General features: G+C 33.7%; 1 protein-coding gene across 4 annotated transcripts in view; it reads right to left on the reverse strand.

Annotated features, from left to right (window-relative positions):
* LRRIQ1 (leucine rich repeats and IQ motif containing 1) overlaps window positions 1-24,340 on the reverse strand; it is a 96,459-nt gene that overhangs the window by 38,812 nt on the left and 33,307 nt on the right. For all 4 annotated transcript variants that reach the window (XM_014072234.2, XM_087723388.1, XM_014072227.2 and 1 more), the window contains 9 exons: window positions 24,039-24,132; window positions 20,069-20,239; window positions 15,955-16,407; window positions 10,199-10,397; window positions 8,791-8,910; window positions 5,833-5,922; window positions 3,817-3,932; window positions 3,153-3,248; window positions 1,528-1,613 (listed from right to left, as the gene is read on the reverse strand). In XM_014072234.2, the coding sequence (XP_013927709.2) occupies window positions 1,528-1,613; window positions 3,153-3,248; window positions 3,817-3,932; window positions 5,833-5,922; window positions 8,791-8,910; window positions 10,199-10,397; window positions 15,955-16,407; window positions 20,069-20,239; window positions 24,039-24,132 (1,425 nt within the window). The remainder of the gene's footprint in view (window positions 1-1,527; window positions 1,614-3,152; window positions 3,249-3,816; window positions 3,933-5,832; window positions 5,923-8,790; window positions 8,911-10,198; window positions 10,398-15,954; window positions 16,408-20,068; window positions 20,240-24,038; window positions 24,133-24,340) is intronic.

The following is a 24,340-nucleotide window of genomic DNA, read 5'->3' on the forward strand; positions in this document are numbered from 1 at the left end:
ATACTGGTCTGAAGCCTGACTGGGAAGGCTTTATATCAGGGATGTCAAATTGGCAGCCTGTGGGCTGGATGCATCACACGCAGGCCACACCCACCCAGCTCAACAAATGGGAAAAATATCATGAAATGTCATGTGATGGCAATTTGTTGCTGTGAGTTTGACACCCATGGTCTAGATATTCAAGTTTCTTCTGAAGCACACTGAAACTGCAATCCATCCAACTTCTCAACAACCTTTAGAAACTGGACCAAATGACTGTCTGTGGGATATAATAAGAGTGGGAAAATACCTATGTAACATCTAGTCTGATATGTTATTGTGTTGGAGTCATATCTAATTCTTCTCTATTTGCACTCTAGGAGTCTTTTCTGGCATTTCATTTTCTGAAGTTGCTCAGAAAACCAAGAAGCACTCCAGGATCAACCCACAGAGAGAACCTGTAGGAACCATCTAATCCAAAGCCCTTCCAGCCAGGCACCAAGGCTTCTTCTGAACTGACTATTAGATCCTTGGAAAAGCCCAGCTAGTTATGTAAGTACTAAACCTTCAGCACTCACATGGGAGGTCTAGATATACATCCAACTCTGAGAAGGGACTCAAGAATCAGCAGGGCTAAATGAAGCCACTAGAAGAGCCACCTCAAGATCCTATTGTTGTTAGCCATAAGATCAAACCCCATTAACCTCCATTTTGGCTCCCATTTGTAATTTGCTTCTCTTGAAGCTGACCAGCACTGTTATCAGGACCACTTTCAGGTGACAGAAATATAAGATCTTTAAACATATTTGGTGTCTGATCACTGTTCCTTAGAACACCATTAAATAAATAAAAAATCAATCAATCACATCATATAAATTCCAACTTAACTCCAGACCTCCATAAATATAGTGATTCTTCCATGTCCTATTTTGGGTTATTACATCATGGCTGATTTGTATTGTAAATATTTAAGGATTTGATGACAATCCTTAAATACTTTACCATCAACCAATATTTATTAATTGGCATTTCTAAAAATAGTAAAACATAAATGTACTATTTTGAGTACAAAAATGGTAAAAATGATTTGAAAATAGATAACTTCAGTAGGGCTGTAACCACCTCTACAAATTCAGATAGCGATGAAGAACATTCAGCTCCATAATTCTGGGTAGATTAAAAGTATACATTTGGATTACTTAAGAGTCTCTAGAGCACATTCTACTGAGAATTAATTATTGCCTACAGAATTATATATTCAAAGTCAACAAATAATCCTACTGACTATCACTAAATCGAGGGGGGAAAAGATTAGTATGAGGTCATCATATATGCTGTTCTTTCTGTTCAGTTTTGTGAACTGAACTTTCTATTGCAACTAGCTGCAATACTAAGGTTTAGTTATATAAAGTTTATTTAAAATCAATTGAGCTTTCTTTATTATTAAAAATCTTAGTATATGCCATCATACTAAAGGCTGATTTTAAATATGATTTTTAGAAAAAGTAATAAGCATAATTTAAATAATTAAATTTAAAGGGTACTCACCAACTTTTTTAGCATTATATTTTTTTGCTTTCATCTTATGTGCTCTTTTTAGCATCAGCTGTGCAGTAGAAATGTCTTTAAAACCCCTAGAGAAGAAACAGTTATTCTCCACATGCAAACATAGGTGTTTGTTTAATAAGCATGCAGGCTAGTAACTTCTGGATGCTAGCAGCAGCCCTTTTGCAATACTGAATTTGCTCTGGGAGGTCTTTCGATCTTCAGGAGTGTCTTTTCGAGGAGTCGTAAGGCCAAGAAACATGCAGAGAAAATGTTAAATATGCAGAAAAAAGTTCATGTGACTTTTTGGGTTCCATATATTTCTCTCATCCAATTCTAAAACAAAATACATGATTTTGCTGCATATATTACAGTGCAAACTATAGAACATAATTTTGATTTTATGGGTATTCAAAACATATTTTATAATCATACAGATCAGAACTATACACATCTGTCCTAACAATATGGTTACCATTAAGAATGCTGATGAAAGAATACCTAATATTCTGGCCATCATTAATGACATATACAATATTGCTGAGTAGAATAGCAGAATTATTTTATATCATAATGTGAACATATGCAAAACTGTCATCTAAACGTTCTGTATAATTTCACCCCACCATTTATGATTAAAAACTAGTCATGATATAGGTTGGGCATGCTATAGGCACTGTCAGTCAAGGAATGTTGGCTAGTGGGAATCAGGAAATGCGTCTTCTCTGCTATAGCTCCGCTCCTCTGGCATATTCTCTCTTCTGGAATGGGACAACTTGCCTTAGCCAACTCCCTGCAGCCAAACCTGCTAGAAGACAACTTGCCACAGGTCAATTTAACAAATATAATAATTAAATTTATTTTGATGGAATCATGGCCAATAATAAAATAAAAAAGTCAATCCAAAAATATAAGAATTACAATAATTTTGACAAAAATATGGTCAACAATAATAAAAGTACTGAATTAAATTATTAATACAGTGTTGAATTGTACTGAGGTGAGTTGGCCTGTGGTGAATTGGCTGTGGCAAGTTGGCTGCAGCGATTGGTCCTAGATCTGTGATGGTGAACCTATGGTACGTGTGCCAGAGGTGGCACACAGAAGCCTCTCTATATGCCCGCCCACTGTGTGCAAGCCCACTGTTGCCAGTTGCTCTTCTGGTTTCCGGCATGCCAGTTGGTCGTCGTGCACGCTGAAGCATCAGAAATCTAAAGAACAGCTGACCAGTGCACGCATGCGCACTGGCCAGCTGGTCTTCGGGTTTCCAGCATTCTGGCATACACGTTCCTGTTGGGTACTCAGTGCTGAAAAGGTTCGCCATCACTGTCCTAGACCCTCTCCCTTCAGGTATCTGGATGACCCTGAGCCCATTGGCCTTTTGCATTGTGTGACTGTGACCCCAATGTCTTAAGGATCCCATTTCCTGGCTGTATTAATATTCAGGGTAACAGTTTTACTTGGTGCCATGTATATTTATTTGTACTATTTTAATTATTTTAAATGTTTCAAAATTATTTTTGTTTTATGATGTATGCCACCCAGAATCATTTTGTTGAGATGAACAGCTATAAAAATAAAACAAATAAAATAAATAAATTTAAAAGAAAATAATAACCCAAACATACCATTCTTCTGAAATTTTTTCCTCCTTTTCAGATCGTAATGATAACTTTTGGCAGGACTTTGGCTCAGAAAGCTGTGAGGCAGTGCTTCTTCCTGACCTACGGAGAGCAAGAGCAAGATGCTAAGAAGCTAATCCAACAAGATTTAAATCTCTACAGCTTTTGCTGTGCTATAAATTCCCATTATTTTCTGAAGTTAAAAAATAAAATCTAAGCTCCAGGAAAGGTTTATGCTGGAGAGTAATAGAAGTTAGAGATTTATATAAAATATTTATATTTGTACTTCAAACATATCTCAAGATGTTTTTTACAAAGAAATATAGGGTATAGTAAAGCTTTCTTTATCTTAGATATTTTTCTTTTAAACTCTATATAATTTTTATTGAGTTAAAATTTTAGGATTTGAGAGTTTAGTACTGCTATGCTTTTCTTTAAATGAGTAAAGGATGGCTTTAAAAGTAAACTGCTTAGCTTGAAAAGTTAACATTCTGAATTTGGTGTGTGCCATTTAGTTATGAACACATGTGCTTTAAATTTAATTATCTGCAGGAATTAGAATAGCAAAGCATCTAGATGTTTTCAATTATTCATCCAGTGCTCATCCTGGGTGTTGTCAGTATGCAAATAACCACAAACAGCAACAGATAAAGCAATTTATTTGACTTACCAGTTGCTAATATCGCTGTTTTCTGATAATGTTGTCATTTTCCTAAGCTGCCACATTTTATGGGGAGGTGATTTTAAATGAAATGCGTTGTCCTCACTTTCTGTTGATTTGTTGTACTTGTAAAGAGAGATTTTTTTAAAATCAATAATCTCACTTTTGTCTGAACATGAAATATGAAAGAAGGGCTGACTTATGTACCACTTTCATTTATTGAAATTTTTATAAGCTGCTTCTTTAGGCTAAGATAGTCTACAAATAAATTAATGCTGCAACTAAAGAAAATACTAATATCAAAAAACCCACAATAGAGGGGGAAAATGAAGCTTCAACTATTTCTAAGAATGAAACCGTGCCAACACAGTCAATTTCAAGTCAATCAAAAGGTAAGTGAATCAGTCACTTGAAACAGAGTTGTGACATTGTGTGAATGGGGGCAATCACTTGCCTTGGGGCAATTCCTATCTAAGGTCTGCTTCTCAAAATTGAGCTTACACTGGTGGAATAGATAGTAAGTCTAATGGGAAATATAATTAAGAGGAGGCCTCCAAAATATGCAGTCTCATAGAGAAAAAAGATTCTCAACAGCAATCTAGAATCTTTAATTTGGTACAGAAATGCACAGCCAGCCAGCTCAAATTATGTAATAGTCAAAATACTTAGATATCAGTTGTTACATTTTTTTCATTAGCTGAAACTTCCAGGTTACAAAGTAACCTCACACTGTAACTTATTTCCATAACACATTGTTCTTCTGTGGTGGGGTTTCTTTATCTGGGTTTAATAATTAATTCTGTCTGCTATATAATTTTTTGGTTCATATGGAATATTTCTTCACATATAAATTATGCTTTTAGGAATATGCAGCACTGTTGAATAAACTTTTTGCAAGATTTGCAAGGCATTGCACAATGTACATGGAAAATAAGGCAAATAAGTACATTAAAGTGCATGGAATAAGAATAGGATGTTTTTACATCCTAGGATGTTTACTAGTCTCTTAGGATCTGACATAAAGTAAGTTATGTGTAGAGAGACCCCTGTGAAGTCAGAGGCTTGAGGTTTTTATAACAGCTGCATCTTGCAAAGACAGGATGCATTTTAAATTTTTAATGAAACAATGGCCTCTGTAGCAGTAGAAGCAGCCCAACTGAAAACTTCAAAGAAACATCCGGCATTGTGGAACATTCTCCTATACCATAGTCTCTTTTGTTGGATCACAGCCACAGACTTTAACAGGATCCAGTCATTTTACCATAAGCTGGAATTCACTAAATTTTCCCAATATACCTATGGTGTGAGCAGATTTAAGCTGCACAGTTTACACTGCTTCTAGATCATGAATTTAATGTTTAAACATATTTGCAGTATTTTTTTCATTCCAGTTTATGGTACATTTACTGGGATAAGGGTCCCACTTAAAATCAATGAATTCACCCAAGGGCATGGGTTTAGAAAAGGATGCAAATCTTAACTATTTTCATAAGTGGAAAAATAATGGATATGAAGCACTACTTTCTGCAGCTTATTATCATTCTCTTACTACTGGAGGGAATACACTATATATATAGTTAGGATACACTTTAGAAAATATAATGAAAGTTTACATTTCAGTTTATCAAGTAACTAACAAATAATACAGTTCAACAATTTTTAGATGTTCTGAAAACCTTCAGCTGTTACTATATAATGTATACTTCAGTCTTTTTTTTAAAGCACTTTGTCAACTAGCCATTTTTAATCCACTGCCAAATGTGCAGCTGAGACATATCATTTTTTGTTTTGCTACTGTGAAGTAAAGTGTTGAAAGAAATCCAAAATAAAAGGGGAAAAAATTAAGCAAATCAAAGAAAAGCTACATGAAAAATTATATCTGGGGATGAGGAGGAAGTTACAGACTTCTAAAAGTAATTATGTTTCTTCAGTCAATAAATTGTGGTATTAATCATACCAAGTATAGCACGTTTCTAAAGGAATGAACAAAGGCCAAAGATGAATAAAGTTTCTGTGACATGTTACCTTTGGCGAGGGCAACTGGTCTGAGCAAAGCACTGTTTGTGAAAGGAAGCAGTTGGAATCCAAGGTTGGCCATTCTTTCTCAATGACAGCCTGGTTAAAAAAAAAAGGCAGTGAAGTTAATAGTGCAAGGACAATATAAAGTCATTTTGATAACTTTAATAAAGTAGCATTTTATCTATGTTGCATGAGTTTTCCAGTATCCCTGGATCATATATTAGAATTGTCACCCATCATGCAGCCAAAACAATATGAAGTGATAAGGATTAGCATTGCATTAATGATATACTTAAAAACTTACTGTCGATTAATAGTAACACTAATGGAGAAAATCTAGGTTCTAAATTATTTTTCATTCAGGTTTAGCTTCAGACATTGTCACAAACTGGATTTAACTCAGACAATTATCTCCTGCATATTAAAGGTGTTTTTTTTGTAAAATTGTACAACGGAATGTTGTGAAATTACACAGAATTATACAGGAGAAGCGAAAGTACGGGATTCTTATGGAAGTATTATCTGGAGAATTAATTAATTAGTTTGTCTCAAGAATATACACAGCTGCCAAACTTGAACATTGCAATTGTGGAAGGCATATATTAAAACAAAGAGCAAAACAAAACAAGATGCACAGTCTCAATTAATATTGAACAGACATTCCTAGCAGGGGTGGGTTCTGGGTGCTGCTACTGCTGGTTTGCTCAGGGACACACTGCATGCATGCACATGCACAGTACTAAAAAACTGGCTTCTGCACATGTGCAGAAGCAAAAAACAAGATGACGGCATCGTCGAGAGAACCAGTTCGATGGCATTTACTACCTACTCGGCTGAACTGGTCCGAACCGGTAGGAACCCACCTCTGATTCCTAGGCAAATAGAAGCCCACCTTCTTACCTTCCTCTGAACAGAAACTCAAATCATTGTGGCCCCATGGCTACAAAAAAACCAGCTTTTAGTATTTTTTCCTGATGCAACTGTTACTTTTTGAAATAAAATTTATTTTCAAAATTTATAAGTTGAAAATTACAGCTGTGAAATATCATAATGATTGACTTTTGAGAAGATTTACATTTTAAAAAATCCAAATGTGTTCCCTGAAGTACATATACTTTCTTCTTTTCTCCATTTTCAGTTAAAACCAAAAAGTACATACTGAGTTACAATTCCATGTATTTTACCTTTGCTATACCTTTGAAATTGTAATCTCAAAAGAAGGTGCACTGGAGACAAGAAATATGTTTGTAATAATGTTTGTTTACAACATAAAAGCTGAGCAACTATTATCAAAGCATAGAAGCAAACACATCCAGTCAAGCAATGCTGGATTTACAACAGCCTCCCAAATCAGTCACTCAAATCAGAAACCCATAAACCAGAATGTTTAGGGCACTTTGACAAAGTACAGCAAGACTTAAAAAAATTATTGAAAGTGGTGGTGATGAAACAGCATAGTATAGTAACTTAAGTTTTTCCATCTGCCCAGGATTTCCTATAGATATTCACTGTATGGAAAGGGCTCCTGGCAATTTCAGAAAAGAATAAATTTTCCCACAGTTTAGGTGAAAAGATCCTCTAGATAGGAATATTCTTTAGCAGTAGCCTAATTAATAATAAAAGTATAAAAGATGCAGAACTAAATTAACATCACCACATTGCTAACATCAGATGGGAGTGCTAGTAGTGATTGAGTTCATAAATTAAGCAGATTTGGGTGTATTTGATATTGAATGGACTATTATCAGAGAATTCTAGGACTCTTGACTGGTCGGGGAAGTTGAAAAATATTCTGACAAGCCACTTTTGCATTATTGCTAATCACATGAAAGTGTCTGTAAAGTAATCAGAGGTCAGCCTCAGAGAATGTCATTTTGCTAACCTAGCTTACTGGTTAGTTCTAATGACAAGGTAACCCTTGAAAAAATATTCTGGCCACTCTGAGCAAAGTCTTTTCCCTAAATGTACTTTCTTACCTCCAAATGAATTTGGGTCAGGTTTATAATGCTTTCTCGTGCTGGGAGAAAGGCTTACATGTTCTTACTGTGTCAGAAAGAAAGATTTTCCCCTTTTTCCTAATTTTTTCCTAATTTACTTTTTTTTCCTAATGAAGACAGCCAGAAGATCAAAATAATAATCAGAACAACCATAACAAAACCCAAGAACAACACCAACTCAACTTCTTGTTTGGTTTTATCAACTTTTAAGTTATTTTCTTGGCACAGAAAATGCATCTCTGTTTTGCTTTATTTAGTTAAAAGATTTATATGGCTGCCCATTTTACATAAGCCTGGGCAGCTTATGACACCGATAAAACCAATAAATGAAAATAATGAACTCAATAAAAAGAATAAAACAATAAACCAAAACTGTGTACCCTAATTGTCCCCCTAGGCATTCCCCACAGCATACTCAGATACCCTCCTTCTATACTTCAGTATCTAAAACTTAAGTATTATAACATGGTTCTATATAACTTTCATAAAAATGAAATAATACTGTTATAAATTTAGAATATTCATAATTGGAGCAATCCAAATAGAGTAGTACATTTTCAATTCAAATAGTCCAATTTTTCAATATTTTAAGCTGCACTGATGATATAATTTACCATATAAAATGAAATTATTGATGACATGATACTAAAATTTGTGTTCAAAAGACAAGGTTGTTTTTTCCATGAGCCTATTTATGAAAAAAGCTAAGGTAAACTATACTATGGGACGAGTAACGATATTACTTCGGTAGATACAGTTTAGAGAAAATAAATAAAATGAATCAGGTTTTTAATAAAGGATATAGCAAGGAGCATATATGAAATATGGAAATATATGACATGTAATTTCTCTAGCTATTGAAACAATATGACTTAAATATGTCACATGTTTTTGTACTTGAAACATTTTTAAACATTTACTAACTAAAGGACTTAAAATCAAAAGTTGTATCCCATTACCTACTTACTTCATTAAACACAAATTCATCCACATTAATTTCTTTATAGTCATCCTCAACTTCGTCAGTTTTAACAGCTGCCAAAGCGCTGGCTAGTTTCTTTCTCAAATGAAACCCTTTCCAAAGTGCCTAAACAAAAATGTAAAGCATGCTGTATGAGGCCATAGATCAAGTCCGCATTCAGATTCTCTATGTTATCCCATTAGAAAGTTAAAACATTTTAGACTCTCTCTCTCTCTTGCCTAGCAATAGCTCAATGACCTGTTTTTTGAACTTTATGTGACATTTAAAACTAGAAGACAAATTAAATATCAGCATATGCCTAGAGCTCAGAACACTCTGGAGGTTTGACTCAAGCAAGCAGAATGGAATCCTAAACTCCTTCAACTACAAACCAAGGTCAACTAATTAATTATTTGACAATTCCTTCAGGACCTACTATGAATGTAGAAAAATGTGTGTGTGTGTGTGTGTGTGTGTGTGCATGTATATGTGTGTGTGTATATATGTATGTATGTATGCATGCATGTATGTATGCATGCATGCATGTATGTATGTATGTATATGTGTATTCATTCCATTGAAAAATAAAATACAAAGCCAAAGTGGAGGTGAAATATGGAATACTGACTTACAGTAAACATCCCATAGATGTATGCATTACTTTTATTACTTTTTAAAATACATTTAAATAATTTCTGCTACTAGTATACTTTTCAAATAAGGTTCCCAATATTTCTTTTAAAAAATCTCCAATACATTTAAACATTTTTGCAAATATTTATTTTTAATAACACCCCCAGAGAGATATACACACCATTTAATCATGTGCTTTCTAGCATAAAGCTCTTAGGGGCTCCATTTGAGAATATTTCAAATACAATTATATTGGGAAATTAAATTAAATTAAAAATGAAACACTGAATTTGTAATTCTACTGTTCTTGTCACTGACAGAACTGCTTTGCCAGTTAGAATTGCTCCTTCAAATAACCAATAAGGTTTGGTTATATATAATAATGGATTTATATTTGTATGATTAGGTAAGATAATTTGCGGTCTGTTGCAACAATGATAAAAGAAGAGTTTGTACACTTTAAGGATGAACGTTAGCAAAATGACTCAAGATTCTGGTTTGTGCATATCTCTGTGAGTGATGCTTGCTTTTATGCTCAACTAACCCATAAGAAATCACTTAAAAGAGACTTGAGTTATACAAGCCAATTACTTGTATTACTGAAAGACCACAGGAGGACTTTTCAGAATGACTTACCATAAATGCAACTTTATACTTCAGTTTGCATAAATTCAACAGCTAATTACTATTTCTTTGAATAAGTACCTTTAAATCCATTTAGCTATCTGAATTCTCAAAAAGGAGAGGAGAGGGCACATTTTACCAACCTTAGCTCACTAACCTGAAGTATAGTAGCAGCTTTATGCCTATCCAAAAAATGATTATTATTTTTTTCACAGCTGACAATCTTTCTTCTGAGGTAGTAGCTCCGCCAAGCAGACTGGATTACGGTTGCTGCTAGATGTAGCCTTGTATAAAAATTGATCTCTTTACGAATTCTATAACCTCGCCAAGATGACTGGATAATTATGGCTGCTGAGCTATAAATAAAAAACAACAACAACACATTACTTTAAACATATAGGCTGGGCCAATAATTGTACTGCATATTGCTGTTTTTTAAAAAAAATGTGGGATACTATTTGTGGAACAAATAAAAAAGATTAGATCTAACAAATATAAATGTGCTTTTACTGGAAACCAAGGACATAGCAAAGAGCCAAATTTAGTCCTTTTCTCTATGTATACTTTGTTGTGAAAAAATCTTCCCTATCATGAGAGAGAAGACTACTGAATGCAAGGAAGCTTTAATATTAGATAATTAATTCATGCAGAATTGAAGAAAGAAGTAGGGAGGATAAAGAAGACTGATGGACTATTTTCCAGGCGTTTTACAATAATGCTATTTTGCTTGATACCAAATAACTGTCAATGCTGACATTGAAGGTTAATGCATGTTACACAAGCAAACTAATTGTTAATTAAAAATAAAATGGCACTGCAAATTTTAAATCCATACATGCTAAATGCATTTTAAGGAGATAACTACTTTTTCCATATACAATATAATAATCATACGGATGCTAAGTTTGGCAGTTCCTGGTAGGATCATTCTTGCCGAAATGTTTGGAAGGCGAATTCAAACAGAGTGAGGAAAGGATACATATTATCTTCATATCTGTTAAATTTATTTAACAGCAAAAAAATGAAATGTCAGAATTGGAAGATAGGAAACTTAGAATCAGAATTCAAATCAGGATCAGAAATTATTAGTATTTGAACAATCATTTCTGATTCTGTCATTAGAACTGGAATTGATAGTTTTAGTGTTAATAATTTTAGATAACACTATTTATATGAAAGTAATGACTTTACATTATAAAGTAAAAATGAAAATATGAACTGAAAATATTAAAAACAAGGTAATGGTAACCAGCATGCTTAATGATCTCACAGCTGACATCAAAGTAATGAAGGTTAGTTTTGCATTACTTGGCTCAAGAACAAATAAAAATGAAAGTATACCAGTGAGATAATCAGGAAAACAATTATATGGAGAATAGCAATAGCATTTAGACTTATATATACCACTTCACAGTGCTTTACAGCCCATTCTAAGCAGAGAGAAGAACAGATGTAGATAATTTCTATGAAAATAACAATCAATTCAAACCATTCCCCCCCCCCAATGGAAATGTCCAACTATGAAAGAATCAGAGAGGTAAGACAGATGACTCTGAATTATGTATATGGAGATGGTTGTTATGGATACTATGAACTGCAAGAAGAATTAATCAATTGATCTTGAAAGACCAACTGCTCCCTGGAGGCAACAAGGAAAAATTCATCTGATGTAAATGAATGACAAGACTAGAAATACTATTCTAATAGAAAAGAAGTGAAGATAACAAACAAGATAAATGGGCGGGATGAAGAAAATATTGCAATATCTGTGGAAGAATGACAGATTATTATTTGGGAAAGATTCAAATGGTAGCATTTACCAAGGCAGCCTCCAGGAATCAACCTGAGTTGATGGGACATTTTTTTTGCAGCTTATTCAGTCATAGAAATCCAGAAAAAAAAACCATCTAGGATGATTTGTTTTTAATACTAGTATCAGAAAAAAAGTACATTCCTCTCATTATTGGCCTGAAGCTCATCTCTGTTCCAAATGCAGAAACTGAGTGTATACTTTTGCATCACCCAGTAAATAGCATTTGTAATAACCTGCTGCCTCAATATCAGAAAGAATATGCATAGAATGTACTCAACTGAAGCTGAAAAATCCTGAAAAAGCCAATCATTACATTTCACAGTTTACAGCAGCATAAAATGCAACAAGGTATTCAAATGCAACTCAGGGTCTCTGATCTGATCATTTTTTTCTGTGCCTTCAAGTCAATGTTAACTATATCCTGCAGTTTACATGACATTTTTTGGAAATGTTTTCCTCTCACCATCCTCCCAGGGATGAGAGAAATGACACAAACTCACCTAGCTGACTTTGTATCTTATATGAGACTAAAAATTATGCTTTCTAATCTGATGCCTTAACCACGACACCAAAGGATTTCTTCATCAGTAAACTATAAGGCAAGAAGGAAAGTTAAAGTAGTTCATAAGGTTTAAAGTTTAGGACATCTCTGACTGCAGATCTGTGTCTTATCCATCCCAGATGAGTTGAGTAGCCAACTAGAAAATATTTTGAAGAATTCCTGTTAAGAATGTATCAGAATATTTTGTATGTTACCTATAAAGTAGAATCTAGGGGTGATCTATATGCTTAGACCAGGAGACAGCAAAATACTGTCTTTTCACCGATCAGGAGGATTTGTTTGATCTGAATTAAATAATAGTTTGTCTCCTTTATGGCTGATAACAGATTGCTTTTTAAGATTTAAACATCTTCTTTGATTTTTAGCCCTAGAGTGTTTTAACTATTGCAGAAATTGGTTTATGTACTAGGGGGAAAATAACTAGATTAGTGTATATTTTTCTCAAAATTAGTTCACCCTATTTTGGTAGAGCTGCTTTGTATGCAATGTTCACTCACAAGGACTAACAGAAAGCCTTAGATGTTATCACCATCAGATTAGTTTCTAATGTGCAGCTAGGTTCAAATATTTAATTATGGAATTGAACCTTACATTCCAGGAGCACCTGTGCAATATTGAATTCAAATATAAAAAAGTTACATTATCTGATTGGAAGTCATGCCTGAAACATGCCTGAACAACTAAGTAAGTGAGCTCCAAATCTTGGCTAAGTGCATCCATTTCTTCCTATCCTAATTTGAAAAGATCTATTCATCTACAGAATGTTCAATTAAAATAAATTAATAAAGAGGTGAAAGATTATTGGTGATGTTTTATGCATGCTGTTTCCCATTAAAACCTAGATGGATGAGAAAAAAATTCATTAGAAAAATTCGGAGTGTTGCTCTTAATCAGTACAGATAATACTAAGTGGACCTAAATTCAGATTTAGGATTTAGGATTTATTTCCTTTTCCCCAAAGGGGACTCAGGGTGGCTCACAATTCGGTCAGGGAAGGGGTACAAACAGGGGATAAAAAAGACGAACATAACAATACACAATTTAAAACACACAACAACCATACCATTCGAGGAGGGGGGCAAAGGCTCTTTAGCCCCAGGCCTGTCGGAAGAGCCAGGTTTTAAGGGCTTTGCGGAAGGCCTGGAGGGTGGTGAGGGTTCGAAGCTCCACGGGGAGCTCGTTCCAGAGGGTCAGAGCAGCCACAGAGAAGGCTCTCCTCTGGGTAGTTGCCAGTCGGCATTGGCCGGTGGATGGAATTCGGAGGAGGCCTAATCTGTGGGATCTGATCGGTCTATTGGAGGCAATTGGCAGCAGGCGGTCTCTCAAGTACCCAGGTCCAATACCATGAAGGGCTTTATAAGTGATGACTAGCGCCTTGAAGCGTATCTGAAGACCAATAGGCAGCCAGTGCAGCTCGCGGAGGACAGGTGTTACGTGGGTGAACCGAGGTACACCCACGATCGCTCGCGCGGCTGCATTCTGGACAAGCTGAAGTCTCCGAATGCTCTTCAAGGGCTGCCCCATGTAGAGCACGTTGCAGTAGTCCAGTCTAGAGGTCACAAGGGCACGAGTGACTGTTGTGAGGGCCTCCCGGTTCAGGTAGGGACGCAACTGGTGCACCAGGCGAACCTGGGCAAATGCCCCCCTGGTCAAAGCCGACAGGTGGTGTTCGAAAGTCAGCTGTGGGTCCAGGAGGACTCCCAAATTGCGAACCCTGTCTGAGGGGCGTACTGTTTGACCCCCCAGCCTGAGAGATGGAAAACTTGGCCAATTAGTAGGAGGGAAACACACCAGCCACTCGGTCTTATCCGGATTGAGTACAAAGCAACTTGCATACGTCACCAATAATAAATTGGACTCTTTTCTTACTAAATCCTGAGAAATTGTCACATAATTTAAAAGGTGTTGTCAAAATATATCCAAAACATTTTACAATTGCTGTACAATTTTTCTGTCATGAACTACCATACAGAGCAAGAGAACATACAAAAATATATTAATATCAGTTTTTTGACAGCTATCAGATTATAGATTGTAGCCTCGCCAGCCCATCCCACACTATCCTGAAAACTTCCAAATTAATACCCATGAATTATCTTTGTCAGAAATGTTATTTCACCAACTAGATTAATTTCTATAGTTTTATATCACCAGTAACCTTAGGAAGATAACAGATACAGTTAAACCACACAGCTCACCATTTTGGTATAGGTGTTACCAGGAATGCAACAAAAAGAACAGTCATAGAGTCAGGGAAAGCCCTTCAGGCTAAGTAGCAGAAGAATGACTAATAGCAGCATGCAACAGTACTCATATTATGTTACTTAAATCTTCTTCAAAAGTGTTTTATGAAAATTTATAAGATGCATGACATCAGCAGAAATTCACCATAAATAGCTCACCTAAGGAGGATATGTATATATTTGTGAAAATGTTTTAAATAAAATATTAAAAAACCCAAGAGACAATACACTATAGAAAAATACTGAGAAACAGAAAATAATAGAAAATACTGAGAAAAACTTTTGTTTTTCTTCTTCCACTAATAGGTAAACCAGAATTCTTGAAATGATTTAATACATATAAGTTTCATTCCATCCACAGTATAGAAGACAGTCCTTTAAAATTGATAAATTCATTTTATGGCAGTTATATGAAAATAGGTTACTGAATAATTATAAATCTACTGTCCAATAAGACAGTATATTTTGGAGGTTTGAGATTGGAATTTGTTGTGCAAGTAAAATTCCTAAATATTGCTCATTTTCATTAATTATATTTATTTCATATTTCACTTCTTTAGAAAATGTCTCAACAATTCAAAATAATCTTTCCACCACTTATAAAATTAATTTCATTCAAATGTCAAATTTATAGGACTCTAAGACAAAATGAATTAAAAAGCAGTTGATTAAAGACTATTCTGTTTGTTAGAATACTTTGGGACAGAAGGAAGTAGTACTGAGATTGAAGAAGGAAACAGAAGAAAAACCCAGAGAAACATGATCTTAAAGACTCTCTAGGTTTTTGTGTATGCATGTATAAATTTCTCTTCTATTGGAAGCACCAAAAAAGCTTAGTGGTTATGCTAGGAATAGCCTTTGGAACAGTCCTATACATCATTGTTTCTCAACCTTGGCAAGTTTAAAACATGTGGACTTCAACTCCCAGAATTCCCCAGCCTGCTATACTTCAAGAGATTCAGCTTCCTAAATGTTTCAAGGGCAGGTGATGTTTATGCCAATAAGCTTTTTGAAGGAATGATTTGCAATGCACTGAATAGCCTAATGTTTATAGATATATTCTTAGTACAATTAGTATAATTATGTTTATACAGAATAAAGAAAGAGTAGAAATAGAAGACAACATGGTAGTTGCTTTTTTCTTGCTTATGGTGTGCTACTCACGTTTCTATTATTACTGATGTGCTGTCAAAGTAGGTGTACAATATATGTACTTAGTGATGATGCTGTCTGTTTTAAGATTACACAGAGATACAGTTATATTTCCATAAAAAAGCTTGACCCTTTGATCTTACTTTTGTGAATTGTCAAAATGTTGAAGGTAATTTCCTCTTTCAATGGCTGTAATTTGCCTGTTGAATTTGTTTCTCTTAGGGCTGATTAATGCATTGCTTTCCTCACTGTCATTTGTAGAATATTGAGTATTCTTTTGTCTGTATACTTGATTTTCATCTGTTTCTGGAACTGTCATGAAGGAGTTAATAGGCTCAGTGTGAGTATGGCCAGAAGTAATCCATCTTTCAGGCATATTCAGCAAGTCCTGCTTATTTTCTTTTACACTCGAGGTAAAGAAGTTATTTTTCTCTGTGAAGTCTTGTGTCAAATGATCTGCCTGTTTTTTTGGTTCTTCTGTCTTTGTAATGTTTAGAACTCCATACTCATGTGCATAGCGATGTTCAATACTAAGTTTCATCAGTTTTTTTAGATACCAACACTGGAGCTGTACAGAGTCTTCAGAAAATTTATCTCTGGAAAAGGAATAGTTAAAACATATCTATTATTATTTATTTCAGGTATGCTGCTCTCCCAAAATGGTTTATAAGATTAATAACATATAAATGCATTACATACATATTAGCTAACAGTTTTTCTAAATATATCTTAAAATAATCTTATATCTTAAAATAATAATAATAAAAAATCAATATATCTTAAAATACAACCTTGGTGAAATATATATCACATCACCTTAGAGAGCTTTACTGATAGAGTCTTATATCCTGTACAAGCCAGATTAGTTGCTGGTTTTGGTGGGTCAGCAAGTAAGTCTTTGACAATATCTAGAAAAGAACTTGCTTTTGGGATCAATCTGTTAAGATGGCGTTGTAACTCTTCATTGAAAATGCTGCCAACTTTGAGGCATCTATGGGATATCACAACACATATAGGAAAAAATGCTGCTGATGTCTGACATTCTTTTTCTTACACCTCTCCTCGGTGCCACTGATGTCCATTCAAGATTAACGTGATCTGATATAAAATTCAGCACTAAATATTATTTAATTAGAGCATTAAATATTATATTATATAATATTTAAATGCTATATATTTATTGTTATGAATTAGATAATTGTTTTATTTCAAACAAATCAACGCATCTTCATTTATCAGGAAAGCATGAACAACTTAAATACTATCTATTATATTATGTTCCCCAATTTAAGAGAGAACAAATGATTGTCTTCTGAGCAGAATGCTTTGCAGAGAACAAAATTCAGTTGAAAGTGAGAGAGAGACACACACACAGAGGGAGCATATGTGTGTTATATCTCTACCAAGAATAAATGCCATGACAACAATACAGTAATATTATGTAATTCTATATAACTGGGTGTATCTCCTAATATTCTTATTGCTCCTTTTTTCTTGTAAAAAGCCTTTAAACTTCATAAAGAGTTTTAATGTTTATATTTTTTCAGTTTCAATTCCTTTTATAAGCTTTTTATGTCATTTTCACCTGTTTAAACTGTAACCTTTTAAAAGGGTTTCAGCTTCCATTAGGGTCTTTTATTTCCAATCCTCTGTACAAGGCCTGTTGAAAGCCAAAACACTGAAACAGAAGTACATTTTTGCATAGCTGTTTTCAAGTAGGTGTTGGAAGATTAACTGACAGACCTTTATTAGATCTGAATAATTTGTAAAAGCATATAATTCTTAAACAAGAGCAAGCTTACTTTGTGTGAAATCAGGATGGAACATCCTAATTTAGCTATACACCTCTGTTATAAAAAATGACTTAATGGCTATGATTATATGTGGCAACTTACATACTTCAGGTTGTATCTACATGGCCTCATTTACTTACAAACAGCCAAAATGTTTATGGGGCTTCATATTGTTCTTTAGGAATATAATATTAAGGCTACAATCTTATATACTCTTTTTAGGGGGGAAAAATCCCATTGCACCCTATGGAAGGTAATTATTAATATTGTTGTTTCATAATCAGCGAGATGTTTATACTGGATTTGACATTTTTATCCACCTATTGAATCTTTCTCAAAGACCTTGGATAGGCAGATGTTGTTTGGTGATGTTAAAAGTATTGTAAGAGCTGTTTCAGGTAAAGCTCATTTTGCAATTGACTGGTGGTGATTTTGTCAATGCCAATGGTGCTCAGGACTGCTCCAAATATTTTGGGATTGTATCCAACGATTTATTACTATCAGTATCATTGCTTTCTTTTACCATAGTCATTCTACTTCTATTTGTAGATTTTTGTATTTTGTGTTTTTCTCCAGGTACTGAACGTCCATCAACCATTTTTTTCTTTCTTATCAATAATAGTTAAGTCTGGGATATTATGTGGCAAGTGCATGTCTGTTTGAACTCTAAAAACTAGATTACAATTGTTATGGTTCATTGCATAGTCAGACAGATGATTAAACTGAATTTGACATTTTATTCACCTATCTAGTCCTTTCTAAGGACCTGGGATAAGTGGATATTATTATATTTATATCCTGCCTTTTACATATACTCTATAAGTCAAGGCAGTGAGCACATTTCATTAAAATATACACACCCATATTGTGCTTTTATTTTATTTAGGATCACAGCCTTAATCTTTGCTAAATTCATTAAGAGCAAATTTGAGTACAGTTTTGAAAAAACATAGAAGCAAATAATCTTGGTCACATTTTTGAATGTGCTTCTTTTAATTTCCAAATACAATATATTTATAACAATGATTTGCAATTAACACACATATTCTACTATAAAACTCAGATTATTTTTTAAAAAATCCTAGGAGTTCTTGTACGACATATCACAGACATGATCTCAAGAAAAATACTAAAATTAAACAACCTAAATAGCTTCTTATTACCAAACTGCCACATAAAACAACATCTCCTTTATTGAAATTCAAATCTACTACTGTCAGCTCTTCAAGATAGAGCAGATTAGGAAACCAATGCCAAGTAAGTCAGTACTGTTTTCATTGTAAACTTTAGTAATGGAATAAGCTTCTCCTCCTCCTCCATTTATCTTTTTGTGAATTAAGGAGGGGCTTGTCTGAGATGCTTATTCATATTACATTCTTTCCTGAGGCTCAGGCTCACTTTATCTAACTGTTGTCTTGCTAGCAGTTCTTCCTCCTGACACTCACAGCCATTGCGTCTGCCATTTATAATTATGAGTATTATGCAGAATGATATTACAAGAAGTCTGAAATGTTTTAAGTAAGCACTTTATGGGTATCTTTATGGATTTTTCAACAATTATCTGGTAGTCATCTGGATTTTTTGGATCTAGTAACTCTACTTAAGTGGTGCAGTGTTTAAGAGTGCAGTACTGCAGGCTACTTCATCTAACTGCTAGCTGCAGTTCGGCATTTCAAATCTCACAGGCTCAAGATTGACTCAGCCTTCCATCTTTCCGAGGTGGGTAAAATGAGGACCCAGATTGTTGGAGGCAAGAGGCTGACTCTGTAAACCACTTAGAGAGGACTGTAAAAGCATGGTGAAGTGGTATATAAGTCTAAGTGCTATTGCTATTATTCAGCTTCGGCTTTCATTCAATTTGTACATTTGCTCTTGCGTGGTCTATATAGACACAGTACATTTACACATATAATTGAACACATAGGTATTTCATACCTATAATATGCAACATATAGTAGTTGCACGTATTTCAATATTCTTGAAATGTAATATAAAATCATACTATTTTGCATCATTTCATATATTACTTTTGTCCTATATACAGATTTAGCACTAATTAAACTCCTTAAGTAGGGTTACTAGATTCAAAAAATCAGATGACTACCAGATATTAGCAAAAAAAAAAAAAAAAAAGCAATCCATCTATTTTCTAATATCTAGGAGTTTTCTGGATTTGTGTAGTTAAGATTGCACAAGCCTTCATTAGGAATCTTTAATTCAGTATCCATGTAATTAATTCTAATGGATTAGTGAACATAAACAGTAGAAATCAAGAAAGATTACTTCATTTCATATAAACTCGTGAAGGGTATTTCCATATGATCAGATTTCTACATTTAAAATAGACTTTCATCACTTTTCTACCATACTGTTATTCCAATGTATATATTGTTAAATCAATAATAAGTATCAAGGAACAAAACATTTGAAAATTAATTTCTTGAAATTAATTGTAAATACTTACAATCTAGTTGTGGCTTTTTTGTGGAGTGATATAATTTCTTGAATTTGAGCTTGACAAAATGCTGCAAACGTTTCTGACCTCCAGGTTTTTTCATAAACCTTTTCTGCACCACAACTTACATTTTCATCATTAAGTATTTTCAAAGTGGGCAAATATTTGAGTAAGGAGCATCTTTAAAATGACATAGAAACCATAACTTTAGCACAAGTTAGCTTTTTGAAACATGTTACATAGAAAATCTCTGACTGCAACCTCAAAACACAAAGGCAGCAATGTCTTAACTATATAGAATTTGGCATTTTAAGAGGAGAAGCACAATGGGGTTAAACACTGCTGTGAATGCTTGCTTCTCCAGCTGAAACTGGCACCTTGATGTTGGAGCTAGTCCAATTATTAAATAAACCCTTGTTTATTTATGAGATTTTTGTATATCAGGTAACTGAAGGGATGTCACACAGAAGAAAGATACAATATGTTCTCTATCATCTCAGATTGCAGGAAATGGGATAATGTCTAAAGTTAAAGGAAAACAGTTGAAGATTTTCCTTATAGCAAAAACTCATAATGGAACCAATTAACTAAGGAGATGGTGGACTCCCCTTCATAGATATGTTCCAACAGATGTTAGTTAGACATTTGTTCAGGATATTTTACATAGGGTTCCTACAGATGATACAAAGTGAGTTGCATTTGATGGTCTAAAGAACTATTTCCAATGATGATTCTGTAAGGATTAAGTAAAAACAACCTTCCTCACAGTCAATAGCAGAATGCCATCCAGAAAAAGGAAATGGAAAAAACTATAATCCAGTCCAATATATTTCATGGAAAGGATTTACAGATTATGGAATATTTTCTTGAACTAAACCCATTTTACCTCCAGGCTAGCTTGAATAGACTCTTATGCCAAGTTTTACAATCAATTATCAAAGAAAATTTAGAAAAAATCTGGCCAAGAATTCCAGATACTTGAATAGAAAAACAAGCAAATATTTAAGCCTCACAAAGTTAACATACTGAATTCAAATTTTGGCTGACTCATATACCTTGTTTCAATGTATATCATTAGAATCATAACTCCAATTTATATCACAAAAAAAAATATAAAATCTGCATTTCCTTTTCACAAGTGCATACATGTCAGATGGTAATGTTAAATGAATAACTGTGAATATGCTGTCTGGAGATATTGGAGACAATGTTGAATAATGAGATATTCAAAAGGTGCCATATCAAGTTGATTAATGTTGGAAACCATGGTTTCTTAGAGCCATGGGATCTTAGATCTAGTTTTTCCAGCTGGGTTTCTGCTAGTGAGGGTTGAATCAATATTTCATTTAGTGAAAACTTCCTGGTGAATATTCTGTCACTTAAGAGGTTCTATTAATCATTACTGCAATGAAACATATTCCCCCTAGGAATGCTCAAACAGATCTTAGGGTTTAATTTCCAAAAAGTGATTTCTCAGTACTTCAGCTTCTTCAGTGTTATCACTGGCTGGACATGAAAGTAAGAAACCAATTGGGAACTTTTATAAGTAATTCCTTTGTTGGTATCAGGGGGTTATGTAAAGTTCATTGAAACATATTGCTTGCAGTTATTGTCAATGCTGAATTCAACAAATCCATACTTTATAGTATCCCATTAGATAAATTAATCTTTCTCTGACCATGAAAGCTCAAATGGCCAAGCAATGTGGGAGGATCTTGATGACCCTGGAATTTCAAGAGTTATTTTAAACTGAACTTAGGTGGAATAGCAATTATACCCCAAATTAAGACTACATCAAATTAAGAACAATACACCAATTTAAAAACAAAACCAACTATTTCTCTTTTGTTACTTGCGAGAAATTAACAGTATTTAATGGAGAAGGATTTTTGATCCCATGGTATAAAGGCTTTCAAGCTTTATTTAATATTTTCTAACTTTGCAATCAATAATGAAATTCCTAAGCACATATGCACAGCTAAAATTACTAAGTTTAGAAAAATAGATTTAGAAAAATAAAAAAACTATGTTAGCCAAGCTCAATGGGGAAAAGAGATAATGGAAAAACAATCCAAAAGTTTGGAAGCATAAGTATAAACAAACTGTAAAGCTAAATGAGGAAAATGGCAGAAGACCAATCCAGCTGCAAAAAAAAAAAAAGAAAGAACTTTGGATTATTTGAGAAATGAAAATGAAAATAAACAGGAACTGAATACAGGGCAAATTATTAAGAGTAGATTCTATCTATGATTACTAATGCTTCCATTTAAATACAATTTGTAGAGAACTTAAGGCTGCTAATCATCTGACAAGTTATATTTCAATCTTACTAGTTAATACTGAACTAGACAGAAAATACAAAAGAAGGCACGGTTGTAGCAAAACATAAATGCATATTCTAAGCATTTTAAAACTCAAAATGAGTTGATTTCTAATTCCAACTTTCTACCTTCTGCAATTAGCATAGCATCCTCCCCCTGCCTACTCCCCCTAAAGAAAAACACAAAGGAAGAAAATAAATATGAGATGTTGAAAAAGACAAATGTATGATTATTCCAATCCAAGATTATGTTGAACAGCTATCAGATCAGACTGAGCTAAAGTAAATATAGGAGAGTGAAACTATTATGAGTGCATTAACAAACCTTGGATGCATATTAAGTTTAATTGAGAAGAAAATTAACACCCAACTATGAACAAATCAATGAATAGAATATGGAAAATATGATTAAAATGGTATAATTTTAAAATCTTAGGAAACAAAACAAAATAAATGTATAGAAATCCAATAGAAATTAAAATTTATTATACATACAATTTGCACTTAATTTATTTAAAATATCCACCCAATCAAAGCACAGATCAAACATACGGTAAGTTGTTCCAACCTTCTTATTAACAGAGAAGAATAAAATATAATTAGTATGGAAGCAAAACAACATAAATATGAATTCTGATGATAATATGCAGATGTAGTTTCTAAAGAGGGAAATGTAAATAATTCCATGCAATCTACCATTAAGTATTTAATATAGTCAGCTAACAAATAAAAGAAATGTAAAACAAACCCCTTGCCTTTTCTGTAGTTTGCACATGTTGGTAATTCTAAACTATCTCCAGTAATTGTAAATTATAGTTATAACAATAATGTGAATTAATCTGCTCTCATTAACACTTCAGAACTATTATATGCTGCCAGTGATAGAGTGCTGAAACAGGATGAACTCATTCCCACTGAAATAATAAGAAAACATGGTCACTAAACATTGATGATGTGTCATTAAGGAATGCTCATTTCAGTTAAAAGTAAATGGAACTGATATTTCTTCTATCTTACAGGACTAGCTTGGTTTGTGATAATTACTGTAACCAATCATAGCTGGTAACAGATTGTTATATTTTACCTTCAATTCATGTTTTATCCTAAACCTCTTCAGAAAAAGGCTATTGCTACATCAGATCATCATGCTTTTACTCTTATCTTCTTTTCACCATTTCCCTTTTATTTTAACTGCTTTGTGGCATCTTAAAATTCCAGGAGAATTTGATGGGAATTTATGAATGACCCAAAAAATTTACTCAAACGCAGTAATGCCCCTCCAGAGCAATTTTTCTAAGGTATTGGGGAAAAGGCAGGGGTTATTATCATGTGTTAAAGAATCATTGGCTGCCATTTTGGGGATCAAGATTCCAAGAGTTATTATCTTTTCCAGGACTTGAAAAAGTTTGAAAATCCTGATCAAACCTACTTCTATAAAACATCCAACAAGTGAAAATATTGAGGAAGATGAAAAGCCTTTCTCAATGTTTGTCGTATAATGTAATCCATTATTGGAATATTAATAGAAATTAAATAATACCAACATTGTTCTATTAATAAGTATAATAAGTTTAATGATATTATTAAATGTTATATAACAAAGCTATCCATATGTTTATAAACATATATCTCATATCCCAGTTTCTCTTATCTATTTACCTCCAGCTGTCTTCTTGAAGAAGAGGATTTCCAAGTAGGGATAGTTCCATTAGGCTATCACAGCTGTCAAGGCATTGAATGAGAGTCTTCATGTCTGCATTTGTTAAGAACAAAACAAATATCAATAATTATAAATATATTAACAGTGATCACACAAATAACTATCAAATACTGAATACAATTAAATCTTTATGTCTAGGAACACTCTTTTAAGCGTCTTTAAAGGATAATGAAATGAAATCCCTAAATTTTAATTTAGTGTACTGTATTCCATTCTAATAACACTGCAATCATTGGAATCG

The sequence above is a fragment of the Thamnophis sirtalis genome, unplaced genomic scaffold (genome assembly GCF_051295495.1).
Source record: "Thamnophis sirtalis isolate CommonGarterSnake01/CBP01778 unplaced genomic scaffold, rThaSir2_p1.2 scaffold_9, whole genome shotgun sequence".
Taxonomy (NCBI): domain Eukaryota; kingdom Metazoa; phylum Chordata; class Lepidosauria; order Squamata; family Natricidae; genus Thamnophis; species Thamnophis sirtalis.